At 42.6% G+C, this 17354-nt stretch overlaps 2 protein-coding genes and 1 long non-coding RNA gene across 3 annotated transcripts; all 3 read right to left on the reverse strand.

Annotated features, from left to right (window-relative positions):
- Positions 1–763: 763 nt before the first annotated feature.
- On the reverse strand, positions 764–4110 carry LOC116678741 (E3 ubiquitin-protein ligase TRIM39). The gene is made up of 2 exons (XM_032508486.1): positions 3831–4110; positions 764–2410 (listed from the first exon to the last, which is right to left on the reverse strand). The coding sequence occupies exons 1-2, from the start codon at positions 4099–4101 to the stop codon at positions 963–965; spliced, it is 1719 nt and encodes a 572-aa protein (XP_032364377.1). The 5' UTR covers positions 4102–4110; the 3' UTR covers positions 764–962.
- Positions 4111–6775: 2665 nt separating this feature from the next.
- Positions 6776–11225, reverse strand: LOC116678743 (uncharacterized). The gene is made up of 4 exons (XR_004329386.1): positions 11100–11225; positions 10452–10911; positions 8636–8641; positions 6776–6786 (listed from the first exon to the last, which is right to left on the reverse strand). It is a non-coding gene; the product is annotated as an uncharacterized LOC116678743 (long non-coding RNA).
- Positions 11226–13986: 2761 nt separating this feature from the next.
- Positions 13987–17017, reverse strand: LOC116678742 (zinc finger protein 239-like; the record flags this gene model as incomplete). Its single annotated transcript, XM_032508487.1, has 3 exons — positions 13987–13996; positions 14243–15029; positions 16931–17017. Coding segments are annotated over 2 exons (702 nt in total), but the record flags the coding sequence as incomplete, so codon positions are not given.
- Between the last annotated feature and the right edge of the window lie 337 nt (positions 17018–17354).

Genomic DNA, 17354 nt, shown 5'->3' on the forward strand with positions numbered 1-17354 from the left:
GATCTTCAGATTGGTTTCAGCTTTTAGAAAATGAAGTCAAAATGAGAATTGTTGACTTTATTCTCCATATTTCCAAATTATTCCTGATATTTAGAACATGCTCAAATTTGGATTTAGACTTTCAGTCAAAATATTTTTCAACATTTAGACTTAATTCTCAAAATGCAAAAAACAACAACTTCTATCTCTGATTTATTGTTTTATGTCTGGCACTAATACTGAAAGTTCAACTTTATTCTCAACAATAAAGATCATCCTCGACTGAAATCCAACTTGTGTGTAAACCAGCTTTTCTGTTCTCACTGCTTCCTCAGGCCTTGTGTTCAACACCTGCTTTATTTTACACTTTTTATTCTACAATCACATGTTTACACATTTCTTTGACTCATAAACCATCTTACAGAATTCATGAAACCAATAAAAAATGGCCAAAGTGACCAGTAATTATCCAAAAGACTTTTCACACAAGATAGAACCATCCATTAACTTTTTCTACCCGGTATAACAAGGACACATACTGTGTTCTGGAGACATTATGGGATGGAATAGGCCTCACTCTTAAATGAAGCTTCATCACACAATCAAATATTCAGCTATATGTTTTCTGTGGCTGCACATCAAATACTAATAAATGTGTATCTGATTACATAATCAACACATTAATTTGATGCATCATGACACACGTTATGTAGACGATATCTATTTAAACCTCTGTTAAACCCACAGACATTTATTATAACTTCCAGAAGAAATCAGTTTCTAAAGACACCAAATATGTCAAGATGAACTTTGATTCAATTTGGAAAGAATTGCTGCTCATTTAACATATGAAAATAAATGGAATAAAGTGTAAATCAGTCACCACAGGAAACAGATTCTGTAGAAAATCAGATGTAAAATATATGAATATGTACATTTGTACTTGATTGAAAATGAATCAATACCTGAAATGAGATCAGTGATTAGTTTACTCTGACAGGAGAGATGATCAGAGGGGCAGAGTTTTTACCACCAGCATTATTACAAGGACAGAAGAATGGGAAGAGTTTCTCAGTGAAGGAGCAGCCAGTAAAGGAGTAGATAAGAGCTGCAGCATCTACGTCATAAAAGGAGACCAGACCCTCCTCATAGTCCACAAACACCCCCACCTTCTGAGGAGGAGACTTCAGAGAGAGACGGACTGGAGGGGAAGCAAGAGCTTTGGATTCATTTCCATTTCTCAACCATATCGTCCAGTAACCATCCTGAGGTCTCAGTGTGATGTCTCCCTTCCTGTTGATCGACTCTCTGGCCACTCCTAAAGACCAGTCAGTCTTTCTTTTAACTTGAACCTCAAAGTAAAATCTGCCTGAAGAGAAACTCTGTTTTCCTAAAACACTAGCCCACTTAGTAAATCTCTCTGGGTTGTCTGGGAGATTCTTCCTCACATCACTATGATTCACTTGTTTCTCATCATCAGACAGGATGAGTTTAGGATGTGCTGTATCAGGATCAAGAGTCACATCCACTGCATACTGCTGGACCCTCTTCAGCTCGGCTTCAAGCAGCTTCTTCATCTCTTTACTGAGAGTCTCCTCCAGCTGAACTACAGCTTTCACCACAGTCCCCTCATATGATGATGGACGGACGCTGACCTCTGTCCAGTCCTTGGTGGGTGGAGGTTGTTGGATGTTTAGGGACTGGACACTCTGGAGAAGATGGAGGTGGTCTTCAGAGCATAACATCTGCTCCACCTCGGTGCTTCTCTTCATCAGCTCAGAGATTTCCTGTTCCAGCTCTGTGATGAAAGCTTCGGCCTGTTTTTCTGTTGTTTTCTGCTTCTCTTTGATGGTGTTGATGAGCTCATTCAGGCCTCTCTCAACAGACCCCATCAGAGAAGTGAAGACCTGAACACCTTCTGCTATCTCTCTGTCTGCATCTTCCTCACTGAGGTCCACTGAGTGTTTGATCTCCTGAATCTTCAGTCGTCTCTTCTGGATCATCTGCTGAATTACAGCCCCGGTCTTCCACAGTTCTACTTTCTTTCCTTTAAATCCTTCTTTTAGAGGAACAACATTATGCATCTTGTGGTCTAAACCAGAGCAGAGCATGCAGACACATGTCTGGTCGGTCTTACAGAACAGCTCCAGAAGTTTATCGTGCTTCGTACACATCCTGTCTTCCAGGTTCTCCACAGGGTCGATCAGCTGATGTCTTTTCAGACCTGACGTGGTCAGATGAGGCTCCAGGTGAGTCTCACAGTAGGAGACCAGACACACCAGGCAGGACTTCAGGGCCTTCAGTTTGGTTCCAGTGCAGACGTCACAGGGAACTTCTCCTGGTTTGGACACTTGTTGCTCTGAGCTGCTGCTGCTGGCTTTCTGTTGAGCTGAAGGTTCTTCTTCAGGCACATTGCTGGCAGCAGCCAGAACTACACACAGTGTGAGAGAAAAAAATACATGTAATTTAAAAGACAATTCTTATTAGTTTAAAAAGAAATGTGTGCATTTGTAGGCGTTATGGAACTGTGTGTATATATATACATGATGGCATAGTGGCATTAAAACAGGACAAAGGTTTGAGTGTCCCTATGCACCTGAGGTCTTTATTGTCTAAGTGAGGGGCCAGACCAAAAATGGTTAGAAACCATATGCATCAACAAATGAGAGAGGCAGTGACCCTGCCTGGAGAAAGCCAGGGGCCCCTGTCTGGAGCCAGGCCCAGTGGGCGCATGGATCCCGACCAGACGCAGCCACGAAAAAACTAGATCGCACCTCTCTCTGCATCCCATGGGTCTACAACCTGTGTGAGAAACCGCTGGGGTTGGGTGCGCCACCACATGGGAGGCGGTGAAAGGTCAGGGGCCTCGATGGACCAGACCCGGGTGGCAGAGGCTGGCTCTGGGGATGTGGAATGTCACCTCTCTGTGGGGGAAGGATCCAGAACTTGTGCGGGAGGTGGAGCGCTTACCAGTTAGATCTGGTGGGGCTTACCTCTACGTACAGTCTCAGTTCTCGAACCGTACTCCTGGATAGGGGTTGGACTCTGTCCTACTCTGGAGTTATCCAGGGTGCGAGGCAGCGAGTGGGTGTGGGGATACTCACAAGCCCCCGGCCGGGAGTATGGCCGTTACATTGGAGTTTACCCCGGTGGACGAGAGGGTCGACTCCTTACGCCTGCAGGTGGGGGTGGGGGACTCTGACTGTTGTTTGTGCATATGCACCAAACAAGAGTGATCAATTTTATAATCGGTTCATCTGATCTGAGGCTGTATGTTTTGGACACTACATTCAATTTATCGCAATGTTGTGACAAAAAGAGAGATGGGCAGGAAAGCAAAGCTCTTGATCTACCGGTCAGTTTCTGTTCCTACCCTCACTTATGGTCATGAAGGATGGGTCATGACCAAAAGAACAAGATCCAGGGTACAAAGGTACAATGGTACAAGGGCGCTGGTGGAGGTGGTTCCAAAGTGCCGGTTTGGTCCGACCCATTTGAACGCCTGGTTTTTACACATTTTATTTTCTACACATTTATACGAATACAAACATAACTGTACAAGCATAAAAATTCAGGATCAGCACAACTCCTTTCCCATTCGTGAAAGAGGTTCAGGGAGACTTTGGTTATATAATAATAATAATTTTAATACATGTAATAATAAATTAATTACAAAATAGTTTGACATTTTTATCTTCAATGATTTATCGTTCATGGCGTCATTTACAGCTGGAGAACATGTACACAAGTTGTATCAGCAGGTCACAGATAACAATCTGTTCAATAAGTATTGTTTATCATGTCCGCCCACTCTTTCATCCTGAAAATACAAATTAAAAAGGGTGACTGACCTTGTGGTCCTGAGCTGGGGTCTGGCAGACTCTGGACCAGATCATTCCTGTTGATCTCCTCTAAAACCTTCTTGGCCACCTTCAGAGCTCCATCTAGCCGATAGGTGTTCACCATCACATCCACTATGTCCTGCCTTTCTGCGTTCTCCAGCTTGGACACTTTGATGGGTTGGAAGCCTTCCAGGACTTCTTGCTGCAGGTACCATTTGAGTTTCATAAAGTCAACTCCTCCTAAATCCTCCAAAGCATTGAAAAGATCCAATGCCGTCATCGTGGCTTCCTTCTGAAATCACAGTTTGACAGCTGAAAGTTTTGTCAAACTGAAAGAAAATTGAAACCCAAACCTTCATTTTACCAGGAAATCATTGTTAACCAGGGGCCTGTTGCGCGAAACCAGGATAAGGGATTAATCCGGGATATTCAACTTATCCTGGATGAATTTAGTTTTGACTCGGTTGCACAAAACCAGGTTGAATTAAACCCAGCCAAGTAATCATGGAGACAGCCGGGCCGACAGCTGACCTGCAGACCTTTGCATCACGTCAGTGTCCGCTCTCTCTGTAATAGTAGAGATGAGCAGCACGGCGTCCGTGGTCTCAGCTTCAGGTTCATAAAGTTCGCTTTGGAGATTAAGTGGGACAATGCAGCGGTAATCCCAGATATGATATTAATGGCAGACTGGTCAGAGACCAATACATTCATGATTTAATTTTCTTGTTGCTTGTCCTTCTCTAATAAAGGACAGTTTGTGTTACTCCTTAATATGTAGGCCTAATGTTTTTATTAGAACTTACTTTGGTTTCATAACCTTCGCAATTCGCAAGTCTCCCATCCCTGGACCAATAACGTGGCCTATATACGTATATAGTGGAGTTATCATTCATCACACCGGGAACACCACAATACTTGTTATTATCACTGAAGGCATCAGAACTATGAATGAACACATGTGGAATTATGTACTTAACAAAAACGTGTGCAAAAACAGAAAACATGTCTCATATTCTAGTTTCTTCAAAGTCCCCCCCCCCCCTTTGCTTTTTTGATAGCGTTGCAAACCCTTGTGTTCTCTCAATGAGCTTCATGATGTAGTGGTGACCTGAAATGGTCCCCCCCCCCCCCCCCCAAACCATCAAGAACTACAACAAAACTGTCTCACATGAGGACCGCCCAGGAAAGGAAGACCAAGAGTCACCTCTGCTGCGGAGGAGAAGTTTATCTGACTCACCGGCCTCAGAAATCACAAGTCCACCTGTTCATCCTGGTTATCTCCACCTGGCTGGACATAGCTCCACCTGTTCATCCTGGTTATCTCCACCTGGCTGGACATAGCTCCACCTGTTCATCCTGGTTATCTCCATCTGGCTGGACATAGCTCCACCTGTTCATCCTGGTTATCTCCACCTGGCTGGACGTAGCTCCACCTGTTCATCCTGGTTATCTCCACCTGGCTGGACGTAGCTCCACCTGTTCATCCTGGTTATCTACTTTTGTGCAGCAGGCCCCTGGGGTAGGCCTACTGTGTCAGTCTAATTTCACCCGTTTTTAAGACAATTCTTCACAAAATAGGTTTGCTCTGTTTGTTTGTGAAAGAAAAGCATCAGTTTGTTTGTTCACCAGGTGATATCCTGGCTAATACCTGACATGCATTATAAACCAAAACAACTAATACTTTCTCCTCATTTTACGCATAAAGTACATATCATTTTCACGTTTTCTTGACCATAAATGCAAAAAGTAAGTTCAAAACTAGTTCAAATGAGTTGGAATGAACTTGGCTAAGAAGATGTCAGTCAGAATTAGGAGGTAAGTTTTCATTCTTTATAACCAGAGAAACCAGATCAGTCAGTTCTGACGAGGGAGGACGAGGAGTGCATGGTGGACGGGAAGACAATCCGAGGGTTAAATGTGTATAGGGCCAGAGGCAACAAATGTTCTCAGAGGCTGTCTTGTTGTTTTAGCCTTGCTAGCAGCACCACACCAAACACTACTATAATGTACCAGAAAGATGACATCATCATCAAACTACAACTTTAAGATTAACACGTGTGAGTGTAGCAACCCCCCCCCCCCCCCCCCTCGTAAGTTTGAAGATCTAAGCTTGTCTAATGAAAAGACCGAGTCATTATCTGAGAGGCCTGAGTGCTCAATGGCAGGAGCATCTGGTCTGGACTGGGACAACCCTCCGTTTGCCAGCTGGCATTTTGCCAGATTCTTGACTGAAGTTATTTATGAGGCAGTCCCGCCCAACCAAAACACCACAAACTGTCCCAGCCTATCACACCTCAGCTCTACCCAAGCCCCGCCCTCTTTGGATAGAAAGACTGCTCAACAATAGTTGATAATCATAATATTAATTAATATCAAACCCAGACCCCGCCTCCTAAATGCTCTGAGTAGTTTTGAAGAGTCAGAACTAACAGCTGTTCAAGTTTTAGAGAATAAAGTATTCAGGCTGAGGGAGACAGTGTGTTACACACCTGTCAATCAAAGCAGCTCTCGTTGGGACACTCCCTCATATCTCAGCAGTGAAGTCAGCGGAGATTAAAATCTAACTTGTTTCCTGGTGCTGATTAAATCGGACTCAACTGAACATAAAAAGGCTCATTTTGGCCAAAACGTCCCACATCATAGAATAATTACTGAGTTACTTCAGATCTTACAATAGTGCTGAAAGAATGAACCACTGCTCTCATCTTAAAGTAGATCATGTAGCCCCAAAATCTCCCAAATGATAGGCGAGTTTCTCCATCAAAGGTGTGTGATGTTACCTGTTAAAGTCCCGTTCAGATGAGGTCAAAGAGACGTCGTCCCTTCATCAGCAGACACTGACAGATGCTGCTGCTGTCTGTCTTCATCTGACTGACATCCGTCACATCACCACACCTTGATATCCAGAAAGGTCATGTGACCTGAGAACAGGACCCGGTCGGACCTGTAGGGCTGCCAGTCAGCGCTCTGATTGGACAGTTTTCAGGTTAATGATGTAATGAGGGAGGAACAGTCTGACCTCATAACAACATGGACACACCTCGAGTTTGGAGCAGGAATGTTGTCCGTCAGCGTTGGCCCGCCTCTTACTGCAGCTCTGTGGTTAGCTTTTGTTTCCTCATATTTAGATATAGATGGGGGGGCAGGTGTTTTCTAGGGCTCCAGCAGGGACTTGTAGACATTTTGGGGGGCAGGGGCTCTAAGATAAAAGGCCTTATACTGTACTACAGGTGGGAGCTCCAAAGAGTTTAAACTGCAGGAACTCTGAAGCCCAAAAACAGGCGAGTTAACTCATGACGACATGTACAGACCTCGACTTTCATTCCAAGGACAGAGACGTCGGACTGTCGTCTGTCCAGTGTGGCTCCGCCTCTTCACCACCGCTCATAATAACAATAATAATAATAATAATAGTAATAATACATTTTATTTATCTAGCGCTTTACATTGTACTCAAAGACACTTTACAGTAAAACCAGCACATATAGCACATTAAAAACATGAATGCTGTTTGTTGATAGGTTGACGCTACACTAGATTGATGATTTTGTAAAAAGAAGGTGAAGTAGGGAGAATAGTTGAAAAAGTGGGAATGGGTTTAATTATCATGAATGTTTTGAAAAGTTGAATAATACCTAGAATGTTTGAAAAATGTGGAATATAATGATTCAATGTTTGTAGATAATTTTAAGATGATGCTAAATGGGATTTCTGGCTTCAATTTGAATGAATGAAAAGTGGAAAATGTGTCAAGATACACACACACACACACACACACACACACACACACACACACAGACACAGACACAGAGACACACACACAGAGACACACACACACACACACACAGACATGTTATCCAATTAAGTGTTTTCATCAGTTCTTTTGAAACCACACCTGTAAAAGAATAACAGTGATACTGGCACGAGTTTAAGGAAGAAGACTGTAGACTGGAGTTAGAGTCTGGTCTACATGACCTGCTGCTGTGTGGACTGGAGTTAGAGTCTGGTCTACATGAACTGCTGCTGTGTAGACTGGAGTTAGAGTCTGGTCTACATGACCTGCTGCTGTGTAGACTGGAGTTAGAGTCTGGTCTACATGACCTGCTGCTGTGTAGACTGGAGTTAGAGTCTGGTCTACATGACCTGCTGCTGTGTAGACTGGAGCTAGAGTCTGGTCTACATGACCTGCTGCTGTGTAGACTGGAGTTAGAGTCTGGTCTACATGACCTGCTGCTGTGTAGACTGGAGTTAGAGTTCATTAGACTCTTCAGCATTCTCCAGGTGAATCAGCATCAGCAAAGGAGACTCTGCTCCAATGAGCATGATTCTAGTTTCAGGTTTATATTTAGAATAAGCACCAAGGAGAGGGACTTAGTCTCACTAAGACCTGGTTCATTTTGCAAATGGCAATAAATCATGATCCTTCTTTTGGTGTTATTGGAATAATCTAATCTGATCTAATCTAATCTAATCTGATCTAATCTAATCTAATCTAATCTAATCTAATCTAATCTGATCTATTGGAATAAATAACACTTCAAAAATATTTTAGAAAAATCTCCAGAATCTTTCCACTAAAGTGAAAAGGCTGTTGCTGTGATTCAGTTAGTTTGGTGGTGGGCGTGGCAGCAGGACAGGAACTCTGTCTCATCACTCCTTAGTGTTGGGATCCATCTAGTGGTGGTTCTGGGTCACCAGTTAGTGGTCTACATGGAGGCCTGTTCTGCTGCTGCAGTGGAGCAGGGAGTCATGGAGACCAGCTGGGACATGAGGACGGCCGTCAGCTCTCAGATGTTCAGAGTTTAAATTAAGACCCCGCACTCATCAATTATTGTTGTTGGACTCTTTCAGAGAGATTATACAACATATTTAAACAATAATGTCAACTTCCACCATAGAAAACTAAAGTTGTTGTTATTGTCAGACGTTCCCCGCTAGAAGAAGCTCTGCAGAACATCTAGAGATGAAAACAGGAAGAAGGTCTCAGGTGCTACGGCAGGCCGTTTAACATTTAATCACACCCCACTCCTATCTGTAGTTACATTTAGATATTAATAATAGCATTTCTCCTGGTCAAAGGGATATTCTAACTAGTCAGAATGGTAATTAAAGATATGCACAATAACATTCTTACTGGTAGAAATTGTTTTTCAAGATATCTCCAACTTTAATTAGTCAAAACTACATTTAAATCCTTAAATAGTACAAGTGGCTGTTTTAATATTTAGTAGCTAGACTGGATATTTATTGCAGATATCTGTATTTAATTCTTCCTAGTGAGAAAGAACTTTCTAGATATCTGAACTAGATTTGATTAGACCATGTCCCCATCCTGTTGTGTAGACCAGTTTTTATTAAAGACCAGCAGTGCTGACAAAGCTCTGCTTCCTGAACATTTCCTCTAGTGATGAAGTCACTGCTTCCTCAGGCCTTGTGTTCAACACCTGCTTTATTTACACTTTTTATTCTACAATCACATATTTACACATTTCTTTGACTCATAAACCATCTTACAGAATTCATGGAACAAATAAAAAATGGCCAAAGTGACCAGTAATTATCCAAAAGACTTTTCACACAAGATAGAACCATCCATTAACTTTTTATACCCGGTATAACAAGGACACATACTGTGTTCTGGAGACATTATGGAATGGAATAGGCCTCACTCTTAAATGAAGCTTCATCACACAATCAAATATTCAGCTATATGTTTTCTGGGGCTGCTCATCAAATACTAATAAATGTGGATGTTTTGCTTCATTTGTTTGCAAATGAACTCCAACTTCATCTTGACATATTTGGTGTCTTTAGAAACTGATTTCTTCTGGAAGTTATAATAAATGTCTGTGGGTTTAACAGAGGTTTAAATAGATATCGTCTACATAACGTGTGTCATGATGCATCAAATTAATGTGTTGATTATGTAATCAGATACATATAATACAACCTGGTAACAATGAAGTGTAAATCAATCAACACAGGAAATAGAAATAAATCAATAAATGAAATAAGTGGAGGAGAATGCTATTCAAAATACTATCTACGACCCCCCCCACTCGACAGCACACTGGCTGAGACCCCCCCCCCCAAATAGGGCCCCAGAAGGTGATTGCTGCCTGTGGCTATCAGACTATATAACTCCTCCTCCAGCATTACACACTTAGAGAGTCACAACTGGACTAATAACACACACGTCTACATCTGAATCTCAATATTCTTGGACAGTTATGTCTAATAATTACTCAGTTCCATGTGCAATATCTATTTATTCACTGATGCCACTCATGTTCACGCTGTACTTTATGTTCCTACTGTACTCTATATTTACACTATACTTCAATAGCATTTAGCAACAGAATCTTTCAACCATGGCCGTATCTACCATTAAAGGACACGGAGGTCCAGATCTCCTCTGTATTGCCCTCACCCCCCCCCCAAAAAAGATGAAACTGGCTAAATAATGGCTAATAATACTGTACAACACTAAGCTACGACTTGTTCCTCTGTCTGATCATCTTGTGTGTGGGGGGGGGGGGGGGGGGGGGACTGAGTAGGCGGTGAAGTGGATGTTGCCGTGGTAACTATCCAGTATATGACCATCATCATTGTTTTGGGTATAGTGTCAACAAACAGCTTTTCTTTCTAGTGACTACAGCAGGTACTTAACAGACAAATTAGTGTATATAACTAGTAGAAATTTACTTTTCAATGCTATTTATCTCCAGACATCTGACAAAAAGCTCCCTCGCTGTCGCGCTGCATATAAACAGTGCAGTGGCCGTTGATGCCATCCAATATTAATGTAATGTTAGCTAGTTTCACTTGGATGAATGTTAACGTTACCTTATATGGTGTGCTAGCTGGTTACCTGTATGATTAATGTTGTTATCTTAACATTATGAGAGAACAGTAACCTTTAATGTAACCATACGCTGGTACTATATAAATAGATCAACTGAGTTGTGTTTAATGTCTTCACTGAGACAATCTGAAATGAAGAGACTACTTCAGACAAAGCTTTCCCTTGGGAAGGGACGAGATGAACAAGATCATGATGAGACCCAAAGAAAAAGGAAGGCACTGTATTCTCACAAAGTATAAAGTATTCTGGTTCTGATTAGTTTACTCTGACAGGAGAGATGATCAGAGGGGCAGAGTTTTTACCACCATCATTATTACCAGTATGGAAGTATGGGAAGAGTTTCTCAGTGAAGGAGCAGCCAGTAAAGGAGTAGATAAGAGCTGCAGCATCTACGTCATGAAAGGAGACCAGACCCTCCTCATAGTCCACAAACACCCCCACCTTCTGAGGAGGAGACTTCAGAGAGAGAAGGACTGGAGGGTCAGCAAGAGCTTCGTACTCATTTCCATATCTCAACCATATCGTCCAGTAACCATCCTCAGTGTGATGTCTCCCTTCCTGTTGATCGACTCTCTGGCCACTCCTAGAGTCCATTTAGTCTTTCTTTTCATCCTGAAGAGAAACTCTGTTTTCCTAAAACACTAGTACGATTAGAAAACCTGTTTTACTGAGGCGTCGTATCGCTTTCGATTAGTTGAGGGCTATCAGCGGGGGGGAGGTGGTTAGGCCTATATTAAAAGGAGTTACTTTGAAACTTCCCTGATTGTATAAATGCTAGATTTTGGATCCACACACATTGATTTGCTAATTTAACACTTTAAAATCAATTAGTAATTATTATTTTTAGTAATAATTAGTTTTATTTCTTTATATTACAGACAAACACACACCCTTGCTAAATTTAAAGGGCCCCCGCCCGGATCAGGAAAACCGGATGCGAGGCAAGAGGTCTTTTCAGATTTTACCCCCAGACGTCCCCCACTAACGGGCTCTTGTCCCCCTAACCCTAACCCTGTATATTTGAAGCACTGCCCGAGGGGATCTTTACAACCAATGATTTTTCTTTAGTACTCACGGTCAGTAACCGGTCCTCCCAGGGTCCCCGGAGGTCCCCTCCTTCTCAAGGACCCCGCTAGCTTTCGTTGGTCTCCGGTCCGAGAGAGGCTAAGTGCTCGGTTGCTCTGACCGGCAGAGCGGATGGGAAATGCCCCCCCACTAGGAGATAACAGAAGGTCTGACTGTCAATGTCGATCGCCGCCGGGCTGCAACTCGCCCAGGTGGTTAAAGAGGAGTCTTAACTACCCTCACGGGGGGAAACTTCTGCCCTCGGAAAGCTGAGGGGTGAGAGAGAGAAATTAAATGACTAAAATCAAGGAATACAAGTCTTTTGGTCTCCTAGCTCACAACAAGCTCAGGTAGTTTTATTATTCAGTGAATAATCAAAAAATAATAATAAATAATAATAATAATAATAAATAATCTTTTCCCCTTCTGCCCTAAAAGCAGAGAGTATCAAAAGCAGAGAATAGAAAAAAAAACAATAAGTGGGTATGCGCTGAAGAGAGAGTCCACATCAACTCATATTTATAGTCAAAGTCAAGGCAAGTCAGTTGGATTGGTCGTCGTGGTTACCCTCTGTGGTCTGTCCCATAAAATCCACTGAAGAGGATTTCTGAAGTGTTCTCCAGCTGTTTGCTGTTCAAATCCCAATCTTTTATTGGAGGTCCTGTGGTCCGGTGCTGTTCTGGGTCCAGTCCGTTGCCTTCTGAGATCCGCCGAGGAATAACGCTGTTCGCTCTTTGTCTTCCTTTTTACATCTTTCTTGGAACACACACATCTCTAACTTTCCTCACATACACACACATTTTCAGAGACACACATCTCTGCTCTGCACACACATTTCCCTTCCTGCTCTGGGCGTGTCCTAACACCTCACTCTCACTTCCCTTATTCTCTACACACATTTCATCACATGCTTATTCATAATCACATTTAAAATCATAACCTGCTTCATTCTGTCTTCTGGTTATAATCATATTTTACTTGATTACATTATAATTGTTACACCAAATACATCACATTCTTTACTTCTACTTAACCAGTTCCATAATCATCTGAAAAGTCCCTAATTATTTCTATTGGTTACTATAAAGGTTATACTCATTTGTGTTATTTAGTTGGAAAATACCTCGCAGTTACAAGACTCAATAGTCACTGTCTGCACATCTGTCCCTTGAGTTGTAGAGGACAGAGCGGGACAGCTCACATGAGGCTCGTTGGAGACGAGCTGCTCCTCGCCTGTAAAGGGGACGAGAGCCGGGGGACGGGGACAGAATCCGCTCCCAAGTCGGAAAGTTTCCAGATGTTTCCGCAGCCTCCAGGCAGGACAGGTTATGGAAGACCAGGATGCTACAATAGCGGCCTTCAGCTCTTCTGCATTGTTCGGTCTCTATGGGGTTCAGGTCAGGAGAGTTTGTGGGCCAATCAAGCACAGTAATCCCATGGTCATTGAACCAGGTTTTGGTACTTTTGGCCGTGTGGGCAGGTGCCAAGTCCTGCTGAAAAATGAAGTCAGCATCTCCATAAAGCTTGTCTGCTGAAGGAAGCATAAAGTACTCTGAAATGTCCTGGTAGACGGCTGCGCTGACTCTGGACTTAATAAAGCCCAGTAGACCAGCACCAGCAGAGGACATGGCTCCCCAAACCAACACAGACTGTGGAAACTTCACACTGGACTTCAAGTATCTTGGATTGTGGGCCTCTCCACTGAGAAACAGACCAGGTCTTGTTTTCTTTAGCCCAGGTAAGACGCTTCTGACGTTTGTTGTCCAGGAGCGGCTTGACAAGAGGAATACGACATTTGAAGCCCATGTCCAGGACCCGTCTGTGTGTGGTGGCTCTTGATGCAGTAACTCCAGCCTCAGGCCACTCCTTGTGAACCCCCCCCCACACACAAACACACACACACACACACACACACATTTGAATGGCCTTTTCCTGACAATCCTCTCCAGGGTACGGTCATCCCTGCTGCTTGTGCACCTTTTTCTTCCACACTTTTCCCTTCCATTTAACTTTCTATTAATGTGCCTTAATACGGCACTTTGAGAACATCCAACTTCCTTTGCAGTTACCTGTTGAGGCTTTCCCTCCTGGAGGGGGGGGGGGGTCAATGATGGTTTTCTGCACAACTGTCAGGTCAGCAGTCTCCCCAGGATTGTGAATTCCACTCAACCAGACTGAGAGACCAATTAAAGGCTCAGGAACCCTTTGCAGGTGTTTGGATTAATTAGATGATTAGAGTGGAATACTTTGAGCCAACAATACTGAACTTTTGCACCATATGCTAATTTTCTGAGATTTTGAATTTGGGTGGTCATAAGCTGTCCGCCATAATCCTTAAAATGATATCAAATAAAGGCTTGAAATATCTCACTTTGCATGTAATGAGTCTTGATAATATATTAGTTTCACCTTTTAAGTTTAATTACTGAAATGAATGAATTTGAAAATGAAAATAATTTTTTGAGTTGCACCTGTACATGAACAACAGGACGACCCCTTCAAAGGGAGGGAGCGTAATATGTAGTCGTAGCCAGGACAACATCCATGCTGTTCAGAAGATAGAGTTACTGCTGGTCAGCCTTCAATGTGGAGAGAAGATCAGAATATAACAACACAGCTATCAGGGCATGAGGAGGAGGAAACAGCTTGGCTCTGGAACATGTTCACAACGAGGCCGTGTGAATGCGCTGGTGTCTTTTAAGGCTATCACTCCGAGAAAAGGTTTTCCCACATTGTTCACACCAGTACGGCTTCTCTCCAGTGTGAATGCGCTGGTGTTTTTTAAGGCTACCACCCTCAGAAAAGGTTTTCCCACATTGTTCACACCAGTACGGCTTCTCTCCAGTGTGAATGCGCTGGTGTTTTTTAAGGCTACCACCCACAGAAAAGGTTTTCCCACATTGTTCACACCAGTAAGGCTTCTCTCCAGTGTGAATGCGCTGGTGTTTTTTAAGGCTACCGCCCTCAGAAAAGGTTTCCCCACATTGTTCACACCAGTACGGCTTCTCTCCAGTGTGAATGCGCTGGTGTTTTTTAAGGCTACCACTCTGAGAAAAGGTTTTCCCACATTGATCACAGCTGTACGGCTTCTCTCCGGTGTGAATGCGTTGATGGCTTTTTAAGATACTCTGCTGTGTGAAAGCTGCCCCACATTGATCACAGCTGTACGGCTTCTCTCCAGTGTGAACTCTCTGATGAATCTTTAAATGTTCTGATGTTGTGAAGGTTTTGTCACAGTCCTGACAGCGGTGATGTTTGACTCCTCTTCCTCTCCGTTTCTAGACAGAAAAACAGAGAGTGAGTTAGTGAGGTGCCGCTGTAGAGATCTATCTTAAACTAGAAACTATGTCCACATGTAGAGCATGTCTGTGGAACAGAGTTTGATAGATGCATTACCTTTCTTAATTATCTGCCAACATCCCCATTATGGAGTTGCATTTTAGGAAATGTAACATCCAGTGTTTGTTAGTTTCTGATAAAGTACTTTTGATCAATTCATGTGTGGCCTCCCTTTTTATTGCCAGCCTTTAGCCAGGCGGTAACACATGGGGGGTCTACCATTTAAGTAATTTGGAACCATTGTCCCTGATAGACATTAGCAATGAGGGGCACCAGGATATAGTATCCATGAAGGGTTCAAATCAACATCCCCATTATGGAGTTGCATTATGGGAAATGTTACATTCAGTGTTTGTTGTTTGTGATAAATAAACTACTTCTGATCAATTCATGTGTGGCCTCCCTTTTTATTGCCAGCCTTTAGCCAGGCGGTAACACATGGTGGATCATCCAGGATTTTTAGTGCCGGGAAAGTTGCAAATGTAACATTTTCCCACAGATTTTTATACTGCACTTGTATCTGTAGGGGTTATCATGTTGTCTCTATGTTGCTGGACTAGGTCTACTGCAGTAAAGTAATTTGGAACCATTGTCCCTGGTAGACATTAGCAATGAGGGGCACCAGTTGACCTTTTGTTTTAGCTTGTTGTTGTTGCTAAATCAAACTTGTATCTCCAGCAGTATTGAGCAGTAATGATACTAGTTTAACTACTTCTCAGTAGCGTCACTGGTTTCTGAATCAAACAGCTTTTCAGAGGTTTACCTCTTTTATTGAGCAAGTAACGTGGTATTGTCCACACAAGCTACATTTCCTAAAGCATTTCTGAAGCGCAGCAGAGCTTTCTGCTGTGCTCTGAAATAAAACTGCTGAGGATCACTGATGCCACCGACAAACACCGGCGCATATGTTGTGATCATGAGGTTTAAAAAATAGCTTTGATGTATGTAAAGGTTCTGAGTCATCCAGGATATAGTATCCAAAAAGGGTCAAATCAAAAGCAACTGGACTTGGTTAAGTTTGTTGAACACATTTCGTCTAGCACAAAAAACAGATCAAAAGAATTGTTGTTGAGTTGTTTGTTTGTTCCTAAAAAGGATTTTGGGGGTGTACTGGGCCACGCCCATTTAAACCAATCAGTACACCATTATATGTGTGGCCTTAGGAGTGGCTCTAGATCAAACACTTCCAATATGGTAAAGATCGCATGGGCAGTTCAGATATATATATATATATATATATATATATATATATATATATATATATATATGTTTATGAAACCTTTGTACAGATTTGGTCCCGAGTCTCAGAGCGGGATGAAAAAAAAAGCGGGTCTCTATTTACAAAAAAAATCATATTTTGTAATTTACACATTTGAGAACCAAAGAAAATTAATTCAGTAACGTTTTGTAACAGCAACCTCAAGATGCTATATGCCAAGTTTCAGGCAGATCGGTCAGTGAACGTAGGACGAGTTTTGAAAAGTAGGTTTTGCATATCCACGCATCCCTTAAATAAAACTTCATCACTTGACATTGGCATGTATAATCTGTTAAATTAAACTGGTAGAAATGTACATTACGATGCACTTGAATGCACCTCATATGAAAGGCCCTGAGGAGATTATCCACTCTGATTTCCCCCGGCCTTTATTCGCCCGTGTTGCCCCCCCGACCACTATCAGAGGGCGGAGTTTAATGACTACCGGGTTTTCTTTGAGGAATTACGGTATAATATATAAATCCTAAAAGACATTTGTGAAACCCACTTTGTGCTTTCATTAATATTGAGATTAGATTTCTGGGAGTCTTCAGTCTGGAGTAACCTCTTTCCTTCACTCACCTCCTCCTTCTTCCTCTTGCTCCCTCGCTCCTCTGAGTCTCCCGAGGCCTCCCTGACACCTTTCCTCTTGCCCTCCTCCTCCTCCTCCTCCTCCTCCTCCTCCTCCTCCTCGTGTTTCTGCATGTACTCTGTGATAAGGTCCAGGTCCAGGTGGTCTTGTGGCTCCCATGTGTTCTCCTCACTGGAAAGGTGAGTGCAGACAGAAGAACATCTCCTCACACTTTGTTTTTAGACAATCCATTCTCACTCTAATTCATCATTCCTATTAGTCCTTTTTCTATTTCTAAGGTTTTTGTGGGTCTGCAACTAAGAGTCTAAATACCAAACCTTCAACTTTGAGGGCGTGATACAATGCTGACATTATTTGCAATATGTAAATATATAAATATATCAGGACCAAGAACACCAAGTATTAATATTATAG

Source organism: Etheostoma spectabile, unplaced genomic scaffold, assembly GCF_008692095.1.
Source record: "Etheostoma spectabile isolate EspeVRDwgs_2016 unplaced genomic scaffold, UIUC_Espe_1.0 scaffold00007992, whole genome shotgun sequence".
NCBI classification, from domain to species: Eukaryota; Metazoa; Chordata; class Actinopteri; order Perciformes; family Percidae; genus Etheostoma; species Etheostoma spectabile.

Bases quoted from the DNA above. Each gene is read 5' to 3' on its own strand.
- LOC116678741 (XM_032508486.1), bottom strand. From the start codon at position 4,101: ATGACGGCATTGGATCTTTTCAATGCTTTGGAGGATTTAGGAGGAGTT. The intron at 2,411-3,830 runs GTCAGTCACCCT...CACTGTGTGTAG, and splicing joins CCCCAGCTCAGGACCACAAG to TTCTGGCTGCTGCCAGCAAT.